At 61.8% G+C, this 21,774-nt stretch overlaps 1 protein-coding gene across 6 annotated transcripts in view; it reads right to left on the bottom strand.

Moving 5' to 3' along the window:
- Positions 1 to 21,774, bottom strand: part of NAV1 (neuron navigator 1) — a 242,916-nt gene that overhangs the window by 95,544 nt on the left and 125,598 nt on the right. For all 6 annotated transcript variants that reach the window (XM_077902448.1, XM_077902451.1, XM_077902452.1 and 3 more), the window contains 2 exons: positions 4,910 to 5,012; positions 92 to 457 (listed from right to left, as the gene is read on the bottom strand). In XM_077902448.1, the coding sequence (XP_077758574.1) occupies positions 92 to 457; positions 4,910 to 5,012 (469 nt within the window). The remainder of the gene's footprint in view (positions 1 to 91; positions 458 to 4,909; positions 5,013 to 21,774) is intronic.

Here is a 21,774-nt window from a genome sequence, read left to right as displayed (position 1 = left end):
CCGTCCCCCGTCCCCCGTCCCCCGTCCCCAGCCCGCCGCCCCCTCGCCCGCCGTCCCCTCGCCCCCTCGCCCCGCTGTGCAAGGGCCTTACCCGGTAGTGATGTCGTCGTCCTCCGTCATGGTCTTGCCCATGAGGTCGCTGTCGCTCATGTAGCCGGACTTGAGATCCACCTCGTCCGAGTCCAGGGACTCGACCAGCTCCAGGCGGGAGATGTGGCTGAGCTTGCTGGGGCTGCGCATGGGCATGGTGTGCGAGTAGTGGGCCCGCTCCCCGTGCATGTACCAGGCGGGCGGCCCCTCGGAGCGGCAGCCCCCGCCCACCGACGGCGCGTCCCCGGCCTGCAGCCGCGGGCTGGACTGGCCATAGCGCCAGGACAGAGGGGACGAGCGGCTGGAGAGGCTGGACACGCTGCGAGGGTTGGCGTCGTCACTGTCGTAGCAGGTCATCTCCAGGGAGCTGGGCAGAGGGCAGAAGGGCACTGGTTTTCACTGGGGCCCTGTCTCCCCGCTTCCCGGGCCCTCCCGCCTCCTCTGCACCTGCCCAGGCGGCTCCACCGCCTCCAGGAGGCCTCTGGGTGCAGGGCGCCCTGCTACATGTCACCTGAGGTTGTCAGAGGAAAAGGACTCCACGTGCCATATCCTGCCTAAGGGCACAGGTCTTACAGTAGGTTTCAATCCTTTTCTACCATCTATCGGTAAGTGAGCTGGAGGCGGAGTAATCAGCCCTGCTAAGCCTCCACTCCCGTGTCTGTCAAATGGGGATAACAGCCTATGAGCTACTCCACAAAGTGGTTAAGGCTCACCTAGGTGAATGTCTGACACGGTGCCCGGTCTACGGAAGCTGCTTGATAAATGGGAAGGGTCCAGTGAGATCTCTTGGGCGAAGTGAGATAGACTGGTCACCCGAGCTTGAAAGGCCCTGGTCACTACTTTGCTCGGGGTCTATTACCTCTTTTCTATTAATGAGCTGAGAGCCAGCTGATTCCCAAGCCAGAAATGGCAAAGTCTGTTGTGGGTTACAGCAGGTACAGGCAAAGCCTCGGGAACCCGAGATGTGTGGCTGGTTCCCATTAAGACGAGGCCCCCAGTGAAGGGCCCAGGCCATCAGGTGAAAGCAGCAGAACCTCACCAGAGACCAAAAAGCAGCCTCCACGGGAAAGAGGAGAGAATGCGTGGAAATGGACAAGAGGGCAAAGACAGGATGCACAGGGTCCCAGGCCTCGGGCCCAGGGCTGTGCCGGATGGCCTGACACAAAGGGAGTCTAGAAGCTGGGGAAGGAGACACCTTTCTCCTTCAGGGACCCAGGCGGCTGCAGGGAGAAAGGATAGCTGGGATCTGCTTGGAGTGGCGGCCCGGATTGGGGTTCAGATGGACACTGACCAGCCCACGCGGCCCAGCAGTGTTGCCAGCCCCGGTCAACCACGGGTAGGGTCTCAGAGGCTTGGCCCAACTGAAGCCACACAGGGTTGAGCAACTGAAATAGCATGCGTAGGCCAAGACGCTGGGCAGCGTGGCAATCGGGGGCTGGACACAAGTTACACAAGCCGAGGAACCCTCACTCGGTGAACGCATCTATATCCTAGTCACTGTGGGAGTTAAGGTATGAGCAGGACGCTGATTTTTCTATTCTTGTTTTTGGAATATTCCTTGAAAAAAAGAAAATCCTCCTATATCGTCTCTACCAAACCCTGAGAAAACAGGGTTGATTTTTTTTTTTAAGATTTTGTTTATTTATTTGAAATCAAGAGAAAAAGAGAAAGAGAGAGAAAGCATAAGCAGAGGGGAGGGGCAGAGGGAGAGGGAGAAGCAGGCTCCCCTGACATGGGGCTCGATCCCAGGACCCCAAGATCATGACCCAAGCTAAAGACAGCCCCTCACCGACTGAGCCCCCCAGGTGCCCCCAAGGGTGGATTTTTTTGGTCAACGGAACTGGAAGAGCCAAAAGACTCAGGGCCGTGAGCAGGCTGGTGGTGCCTACGGAAGTCCTGCGGACACGCCGGGGGAGCCCTGGTTGTGCAGGACGATCTGCGACTGGCGCCTGAGCCCGGGCCTCCCTGACCTGGTGCACACCCACGTCCCCGCTCTGGGCCCACCGCTGTGCAGGGCGTGCGCTCCCGCGTCCACCGTGCCAGTTCGGTTTCTAATCCCGCGGGCCTCAGCGCGAAGGGACGTTCCCTGAAGGAGACCAGGGCCCGTGCGCCATCTGCCCGGCTCACCGCCGCGTGTCAGCACCCTGCACGGGGCCGGCGTGCACTCGGCCGCGTGGGCAAACCCACGACGGGCGTGCGAGTGGAAGGGCAGGGAAGTCTCGTCGTCAGACCCAGCGCGGGGAGGCCGCGGTGAGTGTGTAGTCAAGGCAAGCTGACCGTGATGAGATGAGGAGGGCAAAGGGAAGGATGGGGACGATGGCCATGGAGACGGGGCGCTGGAGAGCTCAGGGACAGCCCGAGACCCTCGGCTGGCTACACCGCGGCAATAAAATTAGTGCGCAGTGTGGGCCGTGTTGAGATCCAGATTCCTCAGTTCTATTCCGGGCCTACCCCGATAGCTCTCTGTCTCGGCGCGGAAGGTGCCTCTTCCTCGGGTTTGCTGCTCTTTTTTATCCCCCCAGCACGGCTCCAGACATCTCTAAGCGGGGGAGGATCCTAGCTCCAAACTTCGGTTCTTGCCTTCCGTTTCTGAATCTGGCCCTTCAGCCTCGTGTGTGTGTGTGTGTGTGTGTGTGTGTGTGTGTGTGTCTCCCTCTCCCCCCCTCCCCTCCCTCCGTGTCTCTGTCTCTGGGGTGGGGAGAGCAGCGGGCCTGGAGCAGAGGGAGACTTTCATTTCCTCTCCAGCCCCAGCCCCCTGACCCAGCCGCTCTCCTTGCTGGGGAAACGAGCCAGCAGAAATAGAGGAAACAGGACAGAAATAAAGATTTCTGAAAAAGGAATTGAATCTAGAGCTAGCCTGTAAGTTCCAGAGTGAAAATAACCTGGCTGCAAGCACTCACTGGATGCGAAGCTTATTAGGAACAAAGCCTGTGTTTGTTCTGGGGCCTGGTGCCCAGCACGGTGCCTGGCACAGGTTCTAAGCTTGCCGGACACGGACGCCCCCCGACCCATCAGTCTGGGGGACTCTGGCAAGGGACCCCCCCACCTCCTCCCCAGCCTCGGTCGTTGCTTCTCTAACCCAGAGGATATGAAAAGAGCCAGGGCCGAGGGAAGGGCTGATGGATGGGAAGCACTGAAGAGCCAGAAAAACTCAGAATCGTGGTCTTGGCTATCAAAGTGTGGAACAGGAATAACATAAACCAAAGGCTAAGAGAGGAAGTGGCTCTGGGTCCACACAGTAAACAGCAAAACCAGCTTCAGGCTCTCGGTTCCTTTTCCATAAAGGGAGACAGAAACCAAAGGCCTGAGCCTCACCCCCTCAAACCAAGTCAGCTTTATGCAAAAGGTTTTCGGCCTCCCTCCCCTCTTCTCCACCCCAAACAGAAAGCAAACGGGGTCAGGCTGTCTTGCTTATTAACTGGCTGGCTGCTCCGAGTCAGTGGCACCAGGACACCGAAGCCGCTGCCTCTACCCTTCCCCTGTGGGTGAGTCACTTGGGGTGTGACCCCCTCGGCAACTAAGCGCTTCCTGCCTTCTTTGGCTCAGAGCCGGGCTCCGACGACTTCCCTGGTTGGGGGAAGGAGGATCAAGATTGCATATGCCCTAGGCCCCCCAACGGGTGAGGCCAGCTGAGCCCGGCCCCTGTCCCACTTGGGTCCTGCTCGGGGCTGTGCGGGATGGAGGCTAGAGACAGATGTAAGGGGACCTCCAGAAGCCCCACCGTGCACTGTCTTCCTCAGCCGTCCTTGACCACACCCCTTTCAGCAGGCTGGGTCCCGCTGGCCTGAGCGCAGGTCACCCCCCAGAGCAGAGGCTCTGATTTACCGTTTAGAATTAAAATATTTCTGCCATCTGGGGGCAGAGGGCCGAGCGTCCAACACGGAGGATGGGACTGGGCTGGGCAGAGTCGTGGAAGCAGAAGAACTAGAGCCATGGGTGAAGCGGCTGAAGCCTGATTTGAGGTCCACTTCCTGCAATCCCACAGTGCACCGAGCCGCCTGGCAGCTAGTGAGCTGCCTGTCACTGGAGGTATGTAAATGTAGCCTGGCCAGCACCTGGCCACACACTGGGGCTCAGCAAAACCCCCTTCCCCTGGTCCTTGTGTCCCAGCTCTGCTCTCATGCTCCAACCCCAGAAGATGGGCAGGAACCGAGCTGTAGGCCAACTGGACAGGCCACCCCATCCCTCTCAGCCTTCCTGCTCCACACCCCCCCCTGATTTCCCAACCCGGGCTGTGTGCTCCCGCCCCTCTGCCCCCTGGACCCCTGGAGCCAGAGGCATGAGCTCATCCGAGGAGCCAGCCGGGAGGTTCTGAGTCATGGAGCCACTCCAGGGAGAGGGGCGGAGACCGGGGTGGGGGGGTGCTGGGTGCTCACAGCGAAGGCCGAGGGCCGGAGGGGCACAGCCACGGCGCCGATCTGGGTGGCGCGGGACCGGGCACTCAGGCTCCCTCGGCCGCTGGCTCAAGAGGCAAGAGGACACGCGAGTGACGACAGAGGGAACGGACGCTGGGTGTCGGGATGGGCACGGTTCTAGAATCCTCTAACCACAGACACTTCAGCACAGGAGAGGAGCAGCATCTGCAGCGCATGAGGAGACCGGGGTCGGGTCTGGGGGGAAGTGGACACGGAAGGCCACACCCCGAGTCACATGGTGTCCCCCCCACCAAAACTCCTATGTGTCGAGAAATCTCCCGCCCGAGCTGGAGCGGACCCAGGCAAAGCTGACGAGTCCCCTCTCCTCTCCGGAGCGGGGGTGCTGTGGGGTCCGTGCCCGGCTCTCCAGAGTGGGAGCGAGCGAGCAGGCAGCTCGGACTCACCTGTGGGCCACCTGGGACCCCCGCAGGCTGGACATGGTCTCCTCCAGGTTCTGCCGAAGATCCAGGACATTCTGCACGGTCCGCTTTCTCTGGGACTCCGGGTCTGCAGGGAGAGGACAGCAGCCGGGTGAGCGAAGCTTCGGGAGAGCCGAGGCGTCAGGGTGCAGACGCGGACCGTGTCCCCGGAGCCCGCCCCGGCCACGTGCGCCTCTCGCCCCGAGAGGGGGTCTGTGTGGCTTGTGCCTCCCGGACCCCCACCCTGGCACATCCTCTTCTGGCTTCATTTTTGAGAGGCCTTGCTTCTCCCAGCCAGGCCCCAGGCGAGGTCACCCGAGCGTCCACCCCGAGCCCGGGTCTGGGGATGCGCGGCGTCTGCCACTTTCGGCGGCCTAACTACTCCCCCGGAGACGCGCTACCCACGGGCACTGGCCCGGCCGCGTGCAGCCGCCACAGGGGCCCGGGGACGCAGAGCCCGGCTCCCGGGGCGCAGCGGGCAGGTGGACGGCGGGAGGAGCCTTCCCGGGAGCGCGGCTGAGTTCCCGAGCGCGGCCGCCACCCTCGGAAGCCTGAACAGCCAGGGTGGCCCTCTCCAGCCTTGGTTTCTTGGCCGACCATCACCACAGACAGCGGACAAGAGTCTACGCCAGCAGAACCGCCCAGGGACCTCATCCCGTCTCCTTCCCAGGGTGACAATAACGCCCAAAAGCCTAAGTAAGGGGTAGGGAGCACGAAGGACTCCGAGACCCTCTCCATCCCTCTCTGGGTCTGTCCACGAAACCTTATGAGACACAGACGTCACGCCGAGTACCCAGGAGGCCCTGCGGACCCTGTCCTGCCCCGTGGTTTATCTCGGACTTGGGGATCCACAGTCACTGAATGGAATCGAATCCCCCAACGCCTCCCCAAGAGGCGACACATGGAGAGTCGGGGCCTACAGGGAGGATGACGGCAAAGCGATGGAGAAGCCCCAACAGTCCTCCCCCTCTGTATCCCAAAGTCCTCTGCGGTGCTCCCCTGGCCGCGCCGCCCTCTGTCCCCCCCCATCCCCCATGCCCAATGGCAGCGTGAGGTTCTTCTAGCTGCCAAGGGAACATCTTCGAATCCCTTCAGGGGCACTTCTTCCCCCAGGACACTCTCAGGCCCGGGGCCGACGGGGTGCTGGGGAGGGCGGGCAGGAAGCCCGGGCACCGGGGCCGGGAGCCAGCTCCACACCCAGACCCAGACCCAGGCACCTCCCCTCTCATCCCTTCTCTCCCCGGGGGGCCCTGTGGGAGGTGCTGCTGCTGGTAGGGTCGCTCAGGGTCCACAGCTTGTGTCTGTCCTCCGTGCTGGTTGGCAAGAAGGGACAAACGGTAGGCCTCCGTGTGTGGGCCTGCGCTCTGTCCCCAGTCTGGCGTGGCTGCAGCGGCTGCCGATGCCTATGCATCCTGGCAGACGTCACCTTGTGTGCTGCTTTTAACTGATGGAACGCAGAAAGCGTACACATGGAGTTTGAAAGCTTGGTTCCCACACGCCCGTGTCAGAGGCTAAAAACACGGTGCCACGATGTGGGTTTCTGGGCCAGGCCAAGTCTTTCTACAGGTTTGGCAGAGAGAAGGGAAAGGCATGCATGCCCCTAGGGGGTGTGCAGTCCCACAGAGGAAGGTGACCAAGAGTTACTCAGACGCTTGTGCGTGTGCCAACCCCGTGCATGTATCAGCTAGTCGGATCCTGACAGCGTTTACAGGAGATTCGTGCTCCTGGCTCCATTTTACAGACGGGAAAACTAAGAGTCCAACAGATGAACAACATTGCCCAAGGCCGCACACCTGGCACGGAGCCCATGGCACACTTGAGCCCAGCAAGGAACTCCTGTTTCTTGTGATGCATCACAGGGCACCTCTGCTCTGCTCCTATGAAGTGCAGGGTCGGCACACAGCAGGTGCTCAACGAACGTTGCAAGAATACATGGAAGCTACCACAAAAAAACACTGGTCAAGACACACATTTTAAACAGATCGGATGGGGCACCCGGGTTGGCTTAGCTGCGTGAGCATCTGACTCTTGGTTTCAGCGCAGGCCACGGTCTTGGGGTTAGGCCCCTACGTCAGGCTCTGCGCTGGGCATGGAGTCCACTTGGGGTTCTCCCTCCCTGCCTCTCCTCTGCCTCTCCCCCTGCTTGCACACACACTGTCTCTCTAAAATAAATAAATAAAATTAAAAAAAAGAATGGATGGATATATGTCCCTGTAGGAAGATGTCTAGTTTTTTCTTTTTTTAAAAGGAAAATTAGGGACACCTGGGTGTCTCCACAGTGGAGCGTCAGCCTCTGGCTCAGGGCGTGACCCCGGGGTCCCGGGATTAAGTCCCACGTCGGGCTCCCTGCATGGAGCCTGCTTCTCCCTCTGCCTGGGTCTCTGCCTCTCTCTCTCTCTCTGTGTCTCTCATGAATGAATAAATAAAATCTTTAAAAATAAAATAAAAAGGGAAATTATTTAATCCACATGGCAGCCAGCCCCAGGAGGGCCGCTCTGTAGCTCCTAATGCCCCGGGGCATGGGGCACCGTATGGGCATTTGGCTCTTAATGCTCTAGGATGACAGAAAAAACGACACTTCCTGCCCTCATTGCACTGATCACAGAGCCGTCCCCCCACCCCCCCACCCCCGGGACCCCTCCAAGACGGCCCTAAGCCCCTGCCTCCTTCCCAGGGCAGCAGAGTGGGGCGGGGATACCCCCAAAGCCTCACAGACTTGCCCAAACTTAGAGCCGCCGGAGTCCTTGGTGGCGGCCCAGCGCAACGTGGTCACAGGAGAAAAGGGAGGCTGAGGTCCAGGGGGTGGGGTGGGGGGGGCTGGGGGCCACAGGGAGGCGGTACTGGGGTAGCTCCGGGCGGGCCTCCCCCAGGGCAGGAGCCTGGCCTGCCCTCTGCTCCCGTGTGCCCCAGCACTGCCCCCTCGTGGTCACCCTGCGCACGCAGCCCGCCTCCCCGAGGCCCCGGAGAAGCCTGGCCCAGCACCCCGGCGGCGGGCGCCCTGTTGGCGGTGGCCAAGGGTGGCCAAGGGGACCCTGGAGCTGAAGAGGCTGCGGAGACGCGGCCAGCCCGGGGCAGCCCCACACTCACACCCGCGACCCCGCCACACACCTTCGCGGGCTTAACTCGGAGAGACGGATAGAGTCGCACTTGCAGAAGAATCCGCCCAGCCCGTCCCCCTTCCCCACGCCTGACGCTCCTTCCATCCACCTCGACGGACCCCCAACCTGGACCCAGCTTCGCCCCTTCCTCAGTCTCCCGCGGGGATCGGGACGGGGTGAAGGCACGCGAGGCACACGCCGCTTTGTGCCCAGAACCCCAGAGCTTGGTGGCTTGTCTTACGGGACGAGTCGTGGTGCCTCGGGGGTCACTTCCACGTGCCTCCATTGAAGTGGGGTCTGGGCGCGGGGTAGGCCTAGGGGACATAAGAGAGCACAGGCACGGCGTCCCACCGCGTGGGACATGCTCAGGGCGCTCCCAGCCTCATGCCCTCGTGGCATTTCCGTGCAGGTAATGAACAGGTCTTCCCTGGGGCCGACTCAGCCAGGGACCCGCCCCCGAGCAGGACGCCCCTCCGTCTGCGAGCCTTGCTCTTAGTTCCTGCACAACAGTGTCCAGCTGCGAGAACAGTGTGTGGGTGTGAGTGTGAGTGTGAGGGAGAAGCAGGCTGGACAAAGGCCGGGGGCTCCTGCGGCCCAGGGTCGAGGTCTGAGGGGGGCTCATGACATTGTCCTGGGCCGCTGCTCCGCGTCGCGCCCTGCAAACGGGGCAACCAGGGAGGGCGTGTGCTCCCGGGGCTCAGAGGACAGCAGGGCCTCCCCACGGGAACGCCGGCTGCCGCGAGCATCAGCAGCCTCCCGGCAGGCACTGGGCCCTGCAAGCCAGGTTGGGGTTCCTGCACCCTGCGCCCCGTATACGAGACCGCAGAGGGCATGCTGTGGGTCACGCGTCTTTGGGCGGAAGGACTGGAATCAAATAAAGCCGACGCACAGGCGCTCACGCGCAGGCACACACGCAGAATGTGTACGCAGCGCTGGCCTGACCCTGAGCACCTTCCCTGCCCGTGTGACCCCGAGGCTCCTGTTCTTGGCGCTCCCGGACGGCACCTCGGAATCCGCATGCCTCCAGACGCACATGCACCCCTGCCTGTGGCTGGGCCTGCGGCTGGCGGGAACCATCTCGTTAGGATCGCACGTGTGCAGGTCTGCAGTGCTACAGACGGACACGCTCCGCGGGGTTTGTGGGGGCTCGTGCCCCACTGTGGAGGAGGACGGGAAGAGACGAAGGCAGCTGCACACGGGCCATTCAATCTGGCAAAGGGCTGGCACGCGGGGAGGAGGCACTGTGCAAGATCGGGAAAACGAGCCGTTCCAGGAAGGCGGGACTATGAACCAACCGAAGGGAGACACGAGGGCAAGAGTGGACAGGCTGGTGTAGTAGCAAGGACACAGCTCTTCGTGTCGGAAAGACCTGAGTTCAGGTCCACGCTGCCCTTCTTCCAGTGCGTCTGCTCCGGAACAGGGCGCCGCAGCTGGCTGCAGTCTCCCCACCTGTAGAACGGGGAGGGTAACGGCGCCCCTGCCCCGGGGTGACGGTGTGGTTCACGTAAAGTGCTCTGCACGGTGCTTGGTGCCTAGTAGGCGCTCTATAAACGGTCGCTCTCATTCGGCGGAAGGTGCGAGGTGGTGGGTGAGCAAAGGGCACACAGGTGGATGGTGCTGGCCCCCCGGGGTGTAGCCTGGGACCTCCATCCTCGTCTGGGCCCCCACTCTGGCTGGGGGAGCCCTCATCCTTGGAGGGAGGGCGTGCAGGATGTGGAACGAGGCCTCATCCCCGAGTCTCCGGGCCTGTGGACAGCCCTGCACCGTTGCGATGCTCCGTCTTCAATCCTGCTTCCCCCCGGAACCCGGCTCAGCCGTGGGAGAGGCTGGGCCCCAGGGCCTTCCACGGCCATCAGCCTGCAACCTGATGTAGTCACGGACGGGCCTCCAACGTGGCGTAAGGACCCCACGAGGTGTGGGGAGGATGAGGGACCCCAGGGGATCCATCGCCCAGCAGTCAAGGTTACCTAAGTTCTGTACGATTTTAATTATTAGCTGACAATTAAGTAAACTGCGATAACTCACCGCTGCAATCTTAATTACCCCCCCCCCCCCCCCAGTGTTTCAGAAACCCAGGCCAGAGGCTGCGGAGGCCCGCGGAGGCCCGCGTTCCTGGCTGGGCTCAGTGAGAGGCAACAGGAGAAACGGGAGGGACTCAAGGGGAAGAAGGTTTTCAGGTGACAGCATTTCCGAGCTTGGAGGAACACCCGCCCTCTCCTTCTAGTAGGGGGAGACACAAGCCTGCCCGGGGGCCCACAGAGGGGAAAGGCCCGCGGCCCGCGGCTCCGTCCTTGAGCATGTGATGCTTGCTCAGGTCACGACTTCAGAGGCATGAGATCAAGCCCTGTGGGGGCTCCAGGCCCCGCGAATAAGAGTCTGCTTGAGACGGCCTCCCCCGCTCCCTCTGCGCCTCCCCCTGCTTTGCACGCTGGCTCTCAAGATCAATAAATAAATCTTTACAAATAAACAATGAACAAACAACGTCAATCACCGTTTGGGATGGTCTGGGAATGGGTCCACTTCGATACCGGGCTAGACTCGGCGACCTGCGGAAGGAGGAATCCATCAGGCTTCTCTCTCTCCCTCTCGGTCTCTCTCCGGTCCCTACTGGACCCCAAGAGTGGGGCCCAAGTCCTCTCTAGACTCTGAAGTCCGTCAGTCTGGGCTCCCAGTACACCCGGGCCAAACGCCATCAGAACAAAAGCTGCCGCAGACACGGACACGCCGGCCCTCGCCGGTGGGCCGCCTCCCCGTGACGTCTGGGACACCGGCCACAAAGGATGCTCGGGACAACACAACCAGCATCCGTGGCTGACGTGCTGCATTTCCAAAGTTTGTGTGGCTCCTGTCCTCCAGCACACAGGCCTCCGAAGTCCAGCCAGGCGAGGCGGTGGCCCTGGGATCGGGACCCCTCCGGGCCGTCCTCAGCGCCCCGGGTCTCCAGGCCCTGCGCAGGGGTGGCGCTCCGCGGGTTCTGCAGGTCCTCGCAGCCGGCAGTCGGCGGCTGGGCCCCTACCTTGAGGCCTGCGGCGTGGCTGCGGCGGGACGGGCACTGGGCAGCTGAGCCAGCGCACGCGGGCCGAGCTCAGGCGGGGCAGGAGACTTCTCCCGACAACCCCGGCTCAGCCCCCCGAGGCCCCAGAGGGGGCAGGGGTGGGCCTCCGTGCAACAGGCACCCCTGCCATGGAGCACGTGGGCGGGCGGGCGACGTTTCATTCTATTCCAGACCCGTCATTTCACTCATCTCCCCCCGTAAGTCACAATATTGCCAAAGGCGGTTGTCGCAGAACCGCGCAGCGCGACAAATCTCACGCGTTGAGTTCCTGCGGGTTCCCACGCCCCGGGGGGGCTCCCGGGAGCTGCATCCTTGTCCCGGAGGGTCCTCAATGCCCCAACGAGCGTGTGAACCACGTTGCTTTCATCCTGCTCACGTCAGAGGGCTTGGAGCGGAGACCTTCCCGGGTGTCTACGAGGCGCTGGGCCGCGGGGAGGGCGAGGCGGGGTACTAGGGGACGGGCCGGGAAGGCAGGGCGACTTCGGCTTCGCTCTTCCACACTCAGATAAATGACTTCCCCTGTCTGGGCCTCAGTTTCCCTATCTCTTAAATAAGGGAGTTGGGCCCCTGGGTGGCTCAGCCGGTCAAGCACCAGACTCTTGGTTCGGCTTGGTCGTGATCTCAAGGTCGTGAGCTGGGGCCCCAAGCCTTGCGGCTCCAGCTCTGCGTCCGGCCGCCCCCACTTGCTCTCTCTTACACAGAAGTGTTTTATAAAAAAACAGGTGTTTTCTAAATAAATACAACCTTCTTTTTTTTTTTTAATACAACCTTCTTTGTAAAGAGAGAGCAAGTGGGGGCGGGGAGCAGAGCTCGGAGCCCCGCCAAGGGCTCTGCGACCCCAGCTCACGACCTGAGCTGAAGTCCAGTCGGACACTCCGCCCGGAGGTGTTGTTCTGAGGAATTCCGACGTCACCAGAACATCACACCCGTCACCACACGGGGGTCCCGGGGGTCCCGACGCCAGGCCCCCCGCTGTGTCCTGGGCCTCAGGCCGAGTGCACTCCCTGGACGCCATCCCCCGTCTTGGGAACGCCCGCTCCTGCACCTCCAGGCTTCCCGGGAGAGGGGAGCACAGCAGAGCCCTCCGGGTTGCTCCGGGTCCCTCCAGGGAGCACAGCAGAGCCTCAGCCGGGCGGGCTCGCCGCCGCTGGGAGGGCCACAAGGGGGCGCCGCCGGTCCTCGGTGGCCTGGGGCGGCCGGGGCTGCAGAGGCTGCGGAGCTCGCAGGCCACCGCCAGGAGGGCCTTTCCCCTGCACCGGCCAGGCCTGACTCCTGCCTCCGGTCCCCCGCATCCTTCCCCGACCCCAGGCCCAGTGTGGCCTTGTGCGATCACCCCTGCAGAAGGGCCACGACTTTGCAGCACGCACATGGGGGAGCGGCACCTGGCTTCTGGGGTGAGCCAATCAGCCCTGGGCCTGGGGGTGGGGGGTCCAGGGACCCATGGGCTACACCTGGCAAGCTCAGGTCCAGGGCCAACGTCTCGGAGGGACTCCAGCTGGACTGTCTGCTCTGCTGCCCAGCGGACCACGTGGCCTATGGGGAGCGGGTGGGGGTCCCCGGGGGGCTCACTTCAGTCCACGGGCGGGCGGCAGCCTCTCTGCGCACAGCAGGAGGGAGGGAGGCTGCCCAGGCCAGGCCAGCTGGGCCTCGCTCAGAGGGGACCCCGGGATGAGCATCAGAGCTCCAGGAGAAGCGACGCCCCACAGCCACTTCCATGGCCCATGACCCCTCTGCTTTAGGTAAGGGCTGCCGGGGCAGTGGACGCGGAGGGCCGTGGGCCCAGGGGCAATGGCCGCCTGCACCCCACAGCGAAGGGGTGCTGCTCGGCTCCCCCGTCCTCTCCCCTTCCCCCCCTCCACATGCCTCTGAATGTTAGGCCGCAGGACCAGAGCGAGGAGCCACGTTCCCGCTTCGCTCACGGCCCTGCCTCCACTGCCCAGCGCACCTCCTGGCCACCATGGTCCCTGGCCATGTCGTCCACTAGCGCCGCGGCCCGGGGCCCCCGTGTGGCACCTGCTGTGGGGAGCCGGGAGCATGTTACAGCCACAGCTCACACAGCAGAGAGGTCGTCCGCAGGCCACGCGGGGAGGGGACAGGACGCACGGGACCCGGCCGGGGGCCGGCTGCACACAGTCATTGAAAGATGTCCAGCGGTTCCCGACCGTGGGCCGGTGACACCAGTACCGGCGCCCTCTTCAACCGCCCGCGTGCCAGGCCCTGCTCTAGAAGCTTTAGGCATATCAGCCCATTTAATCTTCACAAGGCCCCCGCGAAGCAGCCCAGTTATTATCCCAGTTTTACTGTTGAGAAAACTGGAGCCCAGAGAGGTTAATGAAGTGAAGCTTCCTAAGGCGGCGTGGCAGCGAGTGGGGCACAGACCGCCCGACGCTAGAGCTACGCCGTTCAGCGCGGCGGCCGCCGGCCACAGAGGGCTCCCTAACCGCACAGACACATGGAGATACAGCCCCCAGGACAGACCGCTCACCCTTCTAGAGTACAATGCGGTGGCTCTTAGCCCATTTGCAAAGCCGCGCACCCATCACCACCATCTAACTCCAGAATACTTGGATTACCCCCAAAAGAAGCTCCGTGCCCTCAGCAGTCCCTCACCACTGTCCCCTTGCCCAGCCCCTGGCAACCACCAACCTCTACTTTCCGTCTCTACAGATTTGTCCATTCTAGACATCTCCTGGATGCACAATCGTGACTCTTGGCCTTCTGTGACTGGCTTCCTGGTGCGACGCTTTCTTTTTTTTCTCTCTTTTTTTTTAAAGATTTTATTTATTCATGAGAGGCACAGAGAGAGCGAGAGACAGGCAGAGGGAGAAGCAGGCTCCATGCAGGGAGCCCGATGTGGGACTTGATCCCGGGATTCCAGGATCATGCCCTGGGCCAAAGGCAGGTGCTCAACCGCTGAGCCACCATTTCGATGTCCATTCACGCTCTAGCAAATACCGCTACGTCATTCCTTTTCGTGGCTGAATAATTTTCTACTGCTTGGACATAACGTACTTGATCTATCCATCCATCATCTGATGGGCATTTGGGTCATTTCCACTTTTTGCCTATTTTATGAACAAAGCTACTATGAACATCCACATACGAGCCTTTATATGGACACACGTCTTCATTTCTCTGGGTCATATGCCCAAGAGTGCGACACTGGGGCACGTATAGCAACTTGGTGTTTAACGTTTGGAGGAGCTGCCACAGTTTTCCAAAGTGGCTGCCTTGAGGGTCTGTGGAGTGTGCCACGCTTCATCTTGGGGTTGTGACTTTGAGCCTCACACTGGGTGTAGAGATTACTTTAAAAAAATATAAAATAAAATAAAATAAAATAAAATAAAATAAAATAAAATAAAATAAAATAGATTACTTAAAAATTAAATCCTGAGGGACGCCTGGATGGCTCAGCCGTAGAGCATCTGCCTTTGATTCAGGGCGTGACCCTGGAGTCCCGGGACTGAGTCCCGTGTCGGGCTCCCTGCATGGAGCCTGCTTCTCCCTCTGCCTGTGTCTCTGCCTCTCTCCGTGTCTCTCATGAATAAATAAAATCTTAAAAAAAAAAAAATTAAATCCTGAAACAAAACCAAAACCCAAAAAGCCAAAGATCCCCAAGGGCTGCTCCATTGCACCTTCCCACCAAGAGTGTGTGAGGCTCTGACCCCTCCACATGCTCTCCAGCATGTGTTAGTGTCTGTTTTGTCGCGTTTCTTTTTTTTAACGGCCATCCAAACGGGTGTGTAGCACATCTACCGTGTGATTCAATCGGCATTTCCCTAACGACTAATGACGCTCAGCATCTTCTATATTTAAATTAATTACAATAAAATAAAACTTAAATTCAGTCCGTCACTTGCCCCAGGCACACTTCAAGTGCTCAACGGCCACATCATCACACGCGGGCTCGTAAGCTGTAGACAGAGACCGTACCCATCCCCTCAGAGCGACCTACGGGACGGCACCGCCAGAACCCGGCGGGCTCGGTCGGGACTAAGGTCACCGGCTGTTTCTAGGAGGGGTTTGCCTTCGATGGACGTTCAAGTCTAGCGTCTCCACTTCACCAGTGGGGTCCATCCTGAGGTTCACGGGGCCCTGTCGCCGCAGAGCAGAGGGGGTCACGCAGAGACCCGCCCGAGCGCAGGATTGGCGTTTGCGGCAGACGAGGATCAGCAGCAAAGGGGAGGGCGTGCTTTAGCTCCGTGCTTTTGTCACTTTGCATCTCCATGACATCACCTCCTTCCCCAGGACCTACCAACGGCCAAGCGACAAGAGGCAGGGACTCTGAAGATACTGCTCTTTGGACGGGAGACCTGCCCGGGTCGTGCCTCCGCCTGCACCAGAACCCAGGCTTTGGCGCCTCCCGACCCTCGGCCCAGACCTCGCAGTCCCATCGGTCCGTCCGCTGTAGCGAGGCCCACCGCCTGAGTCCCCTGGAGGCGGCTGCACTTCCGGGAGGGGACGAGTCCCATCGCCAGGCTGCCGCTGCTAGGCTGCACCTCTGGGCCCGAGAAGCCGCTGCCTTCCGCCTCAGCCATCCACGCAGGGCCTGCCCGCCAGGAGCCCGCGGCTAAGAGGCCAGCGTGCGCAAGCCGTGGTCGGGCATTGTCATCGGTGCCCAGGGGCCCTGCTGGTTGCTGGGGACCGATTAGAAAATGGTGAAGCGGGGGTGGGGGGAGGGAATCAGAGAGGGCCTCCTGGAAGAGACAGCCAGCGATCTGAAACCAAAGGAAGGGAAGGAGTGAGCCTGACCGCGGGCCACAGAGCAAGCCCCTAGGTTGGGCACAGACCCAGCTTTACCGGCAGCAGCCTGTGACCTTGGGCAAGGTACTGAATCCCTGGGCCTCAGTACTCGTACCTGTAGGGTGAACTAATGGCGCACGCCGCCCAGAGCTCCTGGTCAGACCTCCTGTCTTTCTCCCCCACGAGGTCGTGGCCGTGGAAAGGCAGACACTCGGCAAACTCACCCGGTGTCTGCGCACAACACCCCAAGCACGGGGCACGCTGCCCTCGCTGGTTTAAACAATACAATGGGAGAGGGGTGTGGGCTTGGGGTGGGGGTGGCACGATGTGGGAGACACAGCAGAAGCGCAGGGTAACTGGTGTGCCCGCGCAAGGTCTGGCCAGCGTGGACAGGCGCCGTGTGGACGGCCCCCGCTGCAAGGGTAGGTGTCCATGCCCTCACACATCAGAGCTGGCGGGAGCCTCAGAGGCTGTTGAACCAGAAGAAGAAACTGAGGCCCAGTGGAGTGTGGAGTGGCCATGACTTGGTCAAGGTGGCACAGCTTGCCCGTTTCAGAGCTGGTCTGGAGCTGGAGGAGGTGGGGGTCGGGCTTCAAGGAGATTCTTTGGCTCCCACGCGGTTGGGGACAGCGTGTAGGTGATGCAGGGCCTGCAGGGCCGCCCCAGAAGGGGGAGGTCCCCTTCCTCAGCCCCAGCTCCGCCTGCAGAGCATCTGCTCCCACATCAAAGAGCTGTCGCCATCCTCGGCCCCTCCTAGCTGCCTCCCTGGAGGATTCACATTTCTGGAAAAGCCTCCTATGTCACCGATCCTCTCGACCCTCTGCTGCCTACCCCTGGGGACCCTCGGGCTCAGCCCATCTGCCACGAACACGGCTCCCCACCTTCAGGATGGTTCCACTACCCACGGAAGGACCAGGCCTGCACACAGGGCCACGCCACCCCCCACCGCCCCCCCAGGGCTTGGGCACACCCTGGAGCAAGGAGGAATGAGGTTAGATTTAAGGACTTCCCGTTAAGAAGGCAGAGCAATCCTGCCGTGGAACTTAATAAGATCTGCTGAAGAGTTATTAAACAGCAGGCACGTTCTCCGAGGCAGGAGGGGAAGGGAGGGAACAGTGTCCCCTCAGTACTTCCTCCGTACGCAGCACGATGCTAGACACTGTGCCCAGCAGCCCCCCTTCCCCACCGCTTCGGCTGCCCCTGATCCCGAAGCCAGTGAGCCTCTTGAGCATGTGAGAAGGCCCAGAGCGGGCTCATGCTGTGCCACAGCCGGTGTCATCCCCTCCCTCACGTGGTCACGTGGGCATTCTATCTTGTGGCATCATCATCACAAGGGGGGAGGGCGGCGTGAGAGGGGACCCTGAGAGCTGGCGCTCACGTAGCTTCCACGGCAGCGTAGGGTTAGAACTGTTCTATTTTACTAGAAGTTATCGCTCTTCGTCTCCCACTGCCCCCGATTTAGAGACTGAACTTCATCCGAGGTTATGTCTGTATCGGAAAAAACCCCTGTAGACACGGGGGTGGTAGATGCCGCGGCTGCAGGCATCACGGGGGGGCCCTGGATCACATCTCCTGTGGATAAGGGGCCATGACTACACAATTTGTGCTTTGACACAACAGCCACGAGGGGGGTTAAGTACAATTAGCCCCATTTCCTAGCTGTTTGGCTCAGGGAGGCCGGTTCCCTTCCTACGGTCCACGGCTGGGCCGGCATCCGTGGTGCAGCAAGAATGTGAATCCACATCAGCCTCTGAAGTCCATGTTTTTCCCAAAATACATGATAAATGACAACAAAGACAGCATCACTAGACCCCAGGAGGCCCTTCCCGACCCACAGGAAGGACCTGCGCTCCCTGCACCAACAGGAAGAGGCCTGTCTTTCACGCCGTGGAATGAATGAGCTGCGGGGCTGCCAGCAGACGGGGGTGGTGGGCCGCCGGCCAGGTCAGCGTTTCTCCACCTCCAAGACTCGGGGCCGCCGGCCAGTCCCGGCCTTGCTGGCAGTCGCTGCTCCTGCCCAACACTTCCTCGAGTCCTTTCTCCCCACTGGGCTTTGTCCCAGCTCTGGAACCTGCAGATCTTCTGGCCTCGGAAGAACCTTCCTAGAGCATCTGGCAGGCAGGTTGTGCGGCCTGCTTGCCAAGACCCATGGCTACGCTCGGCTGCTTAATCAGATCACTCAGGAGCCTCCTCCTCCGGGTCCAATTCCAGCGCAGGAGCCTGGGAACCAGCTGTGGCCAAAAGCAGGGCTCCAGCACCACCCCCTCCTCCCAGCCTCCCGCCCTCTCCTTCATGGGGAACATGTGTGGGGGACTGGAGGCTCCCAGCCCACCTCCTCCCGACCCTGGCCTGCCCCCACTCGCTGGCCTCTCACTGGACAAGCCAAGGGGACCCCATGCCTCTGGAAGGGAGGTGCTTTCAGAGCTCGAGCACCAGGCTGGAAGCCAAGGCCCTGGGTCCCAGTCCCAGCACCTTCTGGCACCTGGGAGCAAGCTGCTCAGCCCTTCTGGGCCTCAGTTTCCCCTTCTGAGAGGAAAAAAAAATTAACCCCGTTCCCACACTGGTGAAGGTGGGGAAAAGGATATGAAAAGAGACAGGAAGTGAGCAGGAGCCTGTTTCTGTACTGGGCATGCTTCTCCAGAAGGTCCCGCAGGGCGAGGGTGGGGGTGCAAGGGTTGGGGTCACTCTGGAGAGCCTTGGACCCATACCGAAGTGAAGCCCAGGGAGGGGCAGGAAGAAGCACCCAGGCTCGACCCTCGCCCAAGCCCACCAGGGCCTGCTTACAGCCCATGTGTCCCGGGCCCCGGCGGCAGCCGCCAACAACTACGGACCGGGCACTGTTTGGACGGAGCCGAATTCCCAGGAAAAAGCCCACAGGAGGCTTGGGGCTGGAGGGAGCGGAGGCACTGTCTGTAGGCTGCCCCCACTCTGGGCGCAGGGGCGGCGGGGGGCCTGCGTGTGAGCCCCTGGAGAGGAGGTGCTGCCAGAAACCCTGGGGGTACACGGGGAGCCAGCGGTCCTTCGCTGCTCATCCTCCTCCCTGGTGCAAGGAAACGCTCTGAACCCACAGCAGCTCCATCCCGGTGGAGGAAGCTGGCCCGCGGTGGGGTTGGGGTAGATTTAGGACTGGGTCCAGGCCAGGCTTCCAGGGACAGTGGACAAGAAAAATGAATACTTGGGGCCTGGCTGGCCTGGACTCTTGGAAATCCACAGACTCCTTCCTTTGGCAGAATTGATCTCTGCCCCTGACCGGAGCAAGGAGGCAAGATGAACATTGATTAGATGCCTGCTGTGTGCCAGGCCCTTCACATTCCTAGTCATTTGAGACCCTAATACACCCCCCCGCCAAAAGCAGGTATGAAGGCACCCCCCGCCAAAAGCAGGCACGCACTTGGAGTGCCCAGACCAAGGAGCAATCTGCCCTTGACCTCAGCTGCGGAGCCGCAGGGTTCAGGGCAGAGCCCACCTTCTGGACCCCACCTCCAGTGCTCAGCTCATCCCGGTGAGTCGACGTGCCTCACTCATCACAGATTTCCAATGAGGAAGCAGCCGAACAGGCCAGAACCCGGAGATAAGCAGCCTAGCTCCACAGGACTCCCCTGATCAGCTTCTGGTATTTGTCAACGGGATGCAGCTCTTGTCAGGGACGTGCTGCCGACCTGAGGTCACCCCAGGACCCGAAGTCAGGCTCATGCTGTCGCTGAAGCAGCCAGGGCCGGGGGTGGGGTGGGGGGTGGGCAGTGGTCCAACCTGTGACCTCCCTGCAAAGGATCCCCAGCCAGGCTCGGCTCGGGAGGCCCCGGCAGCTGTGACCCCTGCCCCCACCCTCCCAGGGGTCATCTATCTTTAATGAGACAGAGGACACCAGGGGACACCCCAGCCTCAGAAGAGGCTCAGAGAAGAGATAGGGAATCTGCCGCATGTGCCTAGTTCCAGCTCTACTCAGCAGCCAGCTGGTGGTTGACAAAGGGGGTCCTTAGGCCCTCGAGGTTCCCCGGCCACTGCTCCCACTCCCCCGTACGTGGAGCAGCCCCTGGGGCCCTAGCCCTAACTGTGTGAGCCTCAGGGAGGATTCGGGGCTGCACTCTCCTCTCCAGCTGCGTGCTCCCATGGACAGGACAGGCGGTTGCCATGGGAACAGCTAGCCAAGGCTGTGCTGCCGGGGACAGGGGGACAGGGGTGAGTGGACCAGAAGCACAGGGGTGAGAGGACGTGAAGTGATGTCTGTGCCTGTCCCTTCCCCCGCCAGGAAGCCAAGCTGGGGGTCACACCGGGGATAGGATTTTGTATAGGGGGGGCCAAGCCCGGGCTGCAGGCTGGGAGGTGGCCCGGGTGGCTTCAGACAGGCCCGTCCCCCGGGCCTCAGTCCGAGGAGTCCGGGGGCTCACATCCATGCCACTGCATTCAAGGCCCTCGATCACGATTGCTTGGCCTTGATCTTCACTACTTCTCCCTTGCACTGGTTCAGGCTGACCCTCTGCTGTCTCCCGTCATGGCGCCAAGTGCTGCCAGTTAGAGGGGCCTTCCCCACGGGGGTGACTCGCACCCAGGCTTCAATGTCCACCCCAAAAAGCCTTCCCAGTCCATCCCAGCCATCCCAGAGATCGCTTCTTTAAACTACACCTGGTGCCTGGGCCATGCTTGCCAAGGCCCCTGTCCTACCTTAGTGATAACGGCTGCCGGTGCATGCTGGTCTTCCTGCCCCCCCACCAGCCACGACACTTGTCATGGAAGCCTGTCTCGACCCCAAAGGCCCTGGACAGCACACATCAGGTGTCCAGGAAGTGTCTGATGGAGTGAGTAACTGTGCAGCCTGGCCCCCTGCCTGGCCCTGTGTGAGGGTCCCCACAGGGCCTGCAATAGGCATCTGTCCCCAGGCTTCTGGACTCGTCTATCTGCCTCTGGGGAGGCGGCACCTGGATGCAGCAGGTCCTCAGCGGGAGCCGGGGGGCACACAGGCAGCGCCCCCCAGCAGAACGTCTGTCCAGCGGCTGCCCACCTGCCCCACCTGCCCCACCTGCCTGCCTGCCTCCTGCTGGGCTCGGGTTCAGGGATGCCTGGGGGGGGGGGCCCACCCCGTAAAGCCTCACCTCTCCCAGCCCCGCCCCCTTGCCCCCTCCACCTCCCCGGCCTGCCCCGAGGTGCCCCGGGAGGCCTGCCCTGCCCAGTCGTCCACGTGGACCTGCTTTCCTCCCTCCCCGGGGCTCGGCCTGGAAGCAGCTCCCCGACCCGCAGACCCCACTACAGGTTTCCCCACGCGTCTGAGGCCGCCCCAGCCCCGGACCCACGGCCACGGGGTCCCCAAGATGCACGCACATACTCGGCTGTGCACCGGCTCTGCCCACACGCTCGATAAACCGAGATAACGGCCGGACTCCCGGGACCCCGCGCCCCACCGTCCAGCTCCCAGCATGCTTTCCCTAAAGGCTGCAGCGAATCACACAGCCAGTGCTTGGGGGGCTCCCCTGGGCTCCCGGGCCACCTGCACACACAGGACACAGGCCAGGCTGGCGGTGCTGCGGCTGCCTGGAGCCCGGCAGGGCCTCCCTGCCTCCCTACCTCCCTGTTCTCCCTGCTTCCCTGTCCTCCCTGTGCTCCCTGTCTCCCTGCCTCCTAGTCCTCCCTGCCTCCCCGTCCTCCTGTCCTCCCTGGCTCTCTGTCCTCCTTGTCCTCTCTGCCTCCCTGTCTTCCTGCCTCCCTGCCGAGCACCCACGTCTCCAGCTGGGTCTCCAGTGCCCTAACCCAGGCTCACGAAATGTGTGTGAATGCACGAACAAATGGTCAAGGGGCAGGAAGAAGAAAGGGCCCAGTCACAGTGCGGCTCTGGGCTGCCAAGCAGCGGGGAGGGGTGGAAGCAAGAGAGCTACCCCTGGAGAGCGCGGGGCCTCCGGGCCTGGGCTGCTGCGCTCCCTCGGGCTGGCTTCCGGCAGACCACAGGCCCCCAGCTCGGCGAG

The sequence above is a fragment of the Canis aureus genome, chromosome 6, assembly GCF_053574225.1.
Source record: "Canis aureus isolate CA01 chromosome 6, VMU_Caureus_v.1.0, whole genome shotgun sequence".
Classification (NCBI taxonomy): domain Eukaryota; kingdom Metazoa; phylum Chordata; class Mammalia; order Carnivora; family Canidae; genus Canis; species Canis aureus.
This window is presented reverse-complemented; position numbering and strand designations above follow the sequence as displayed.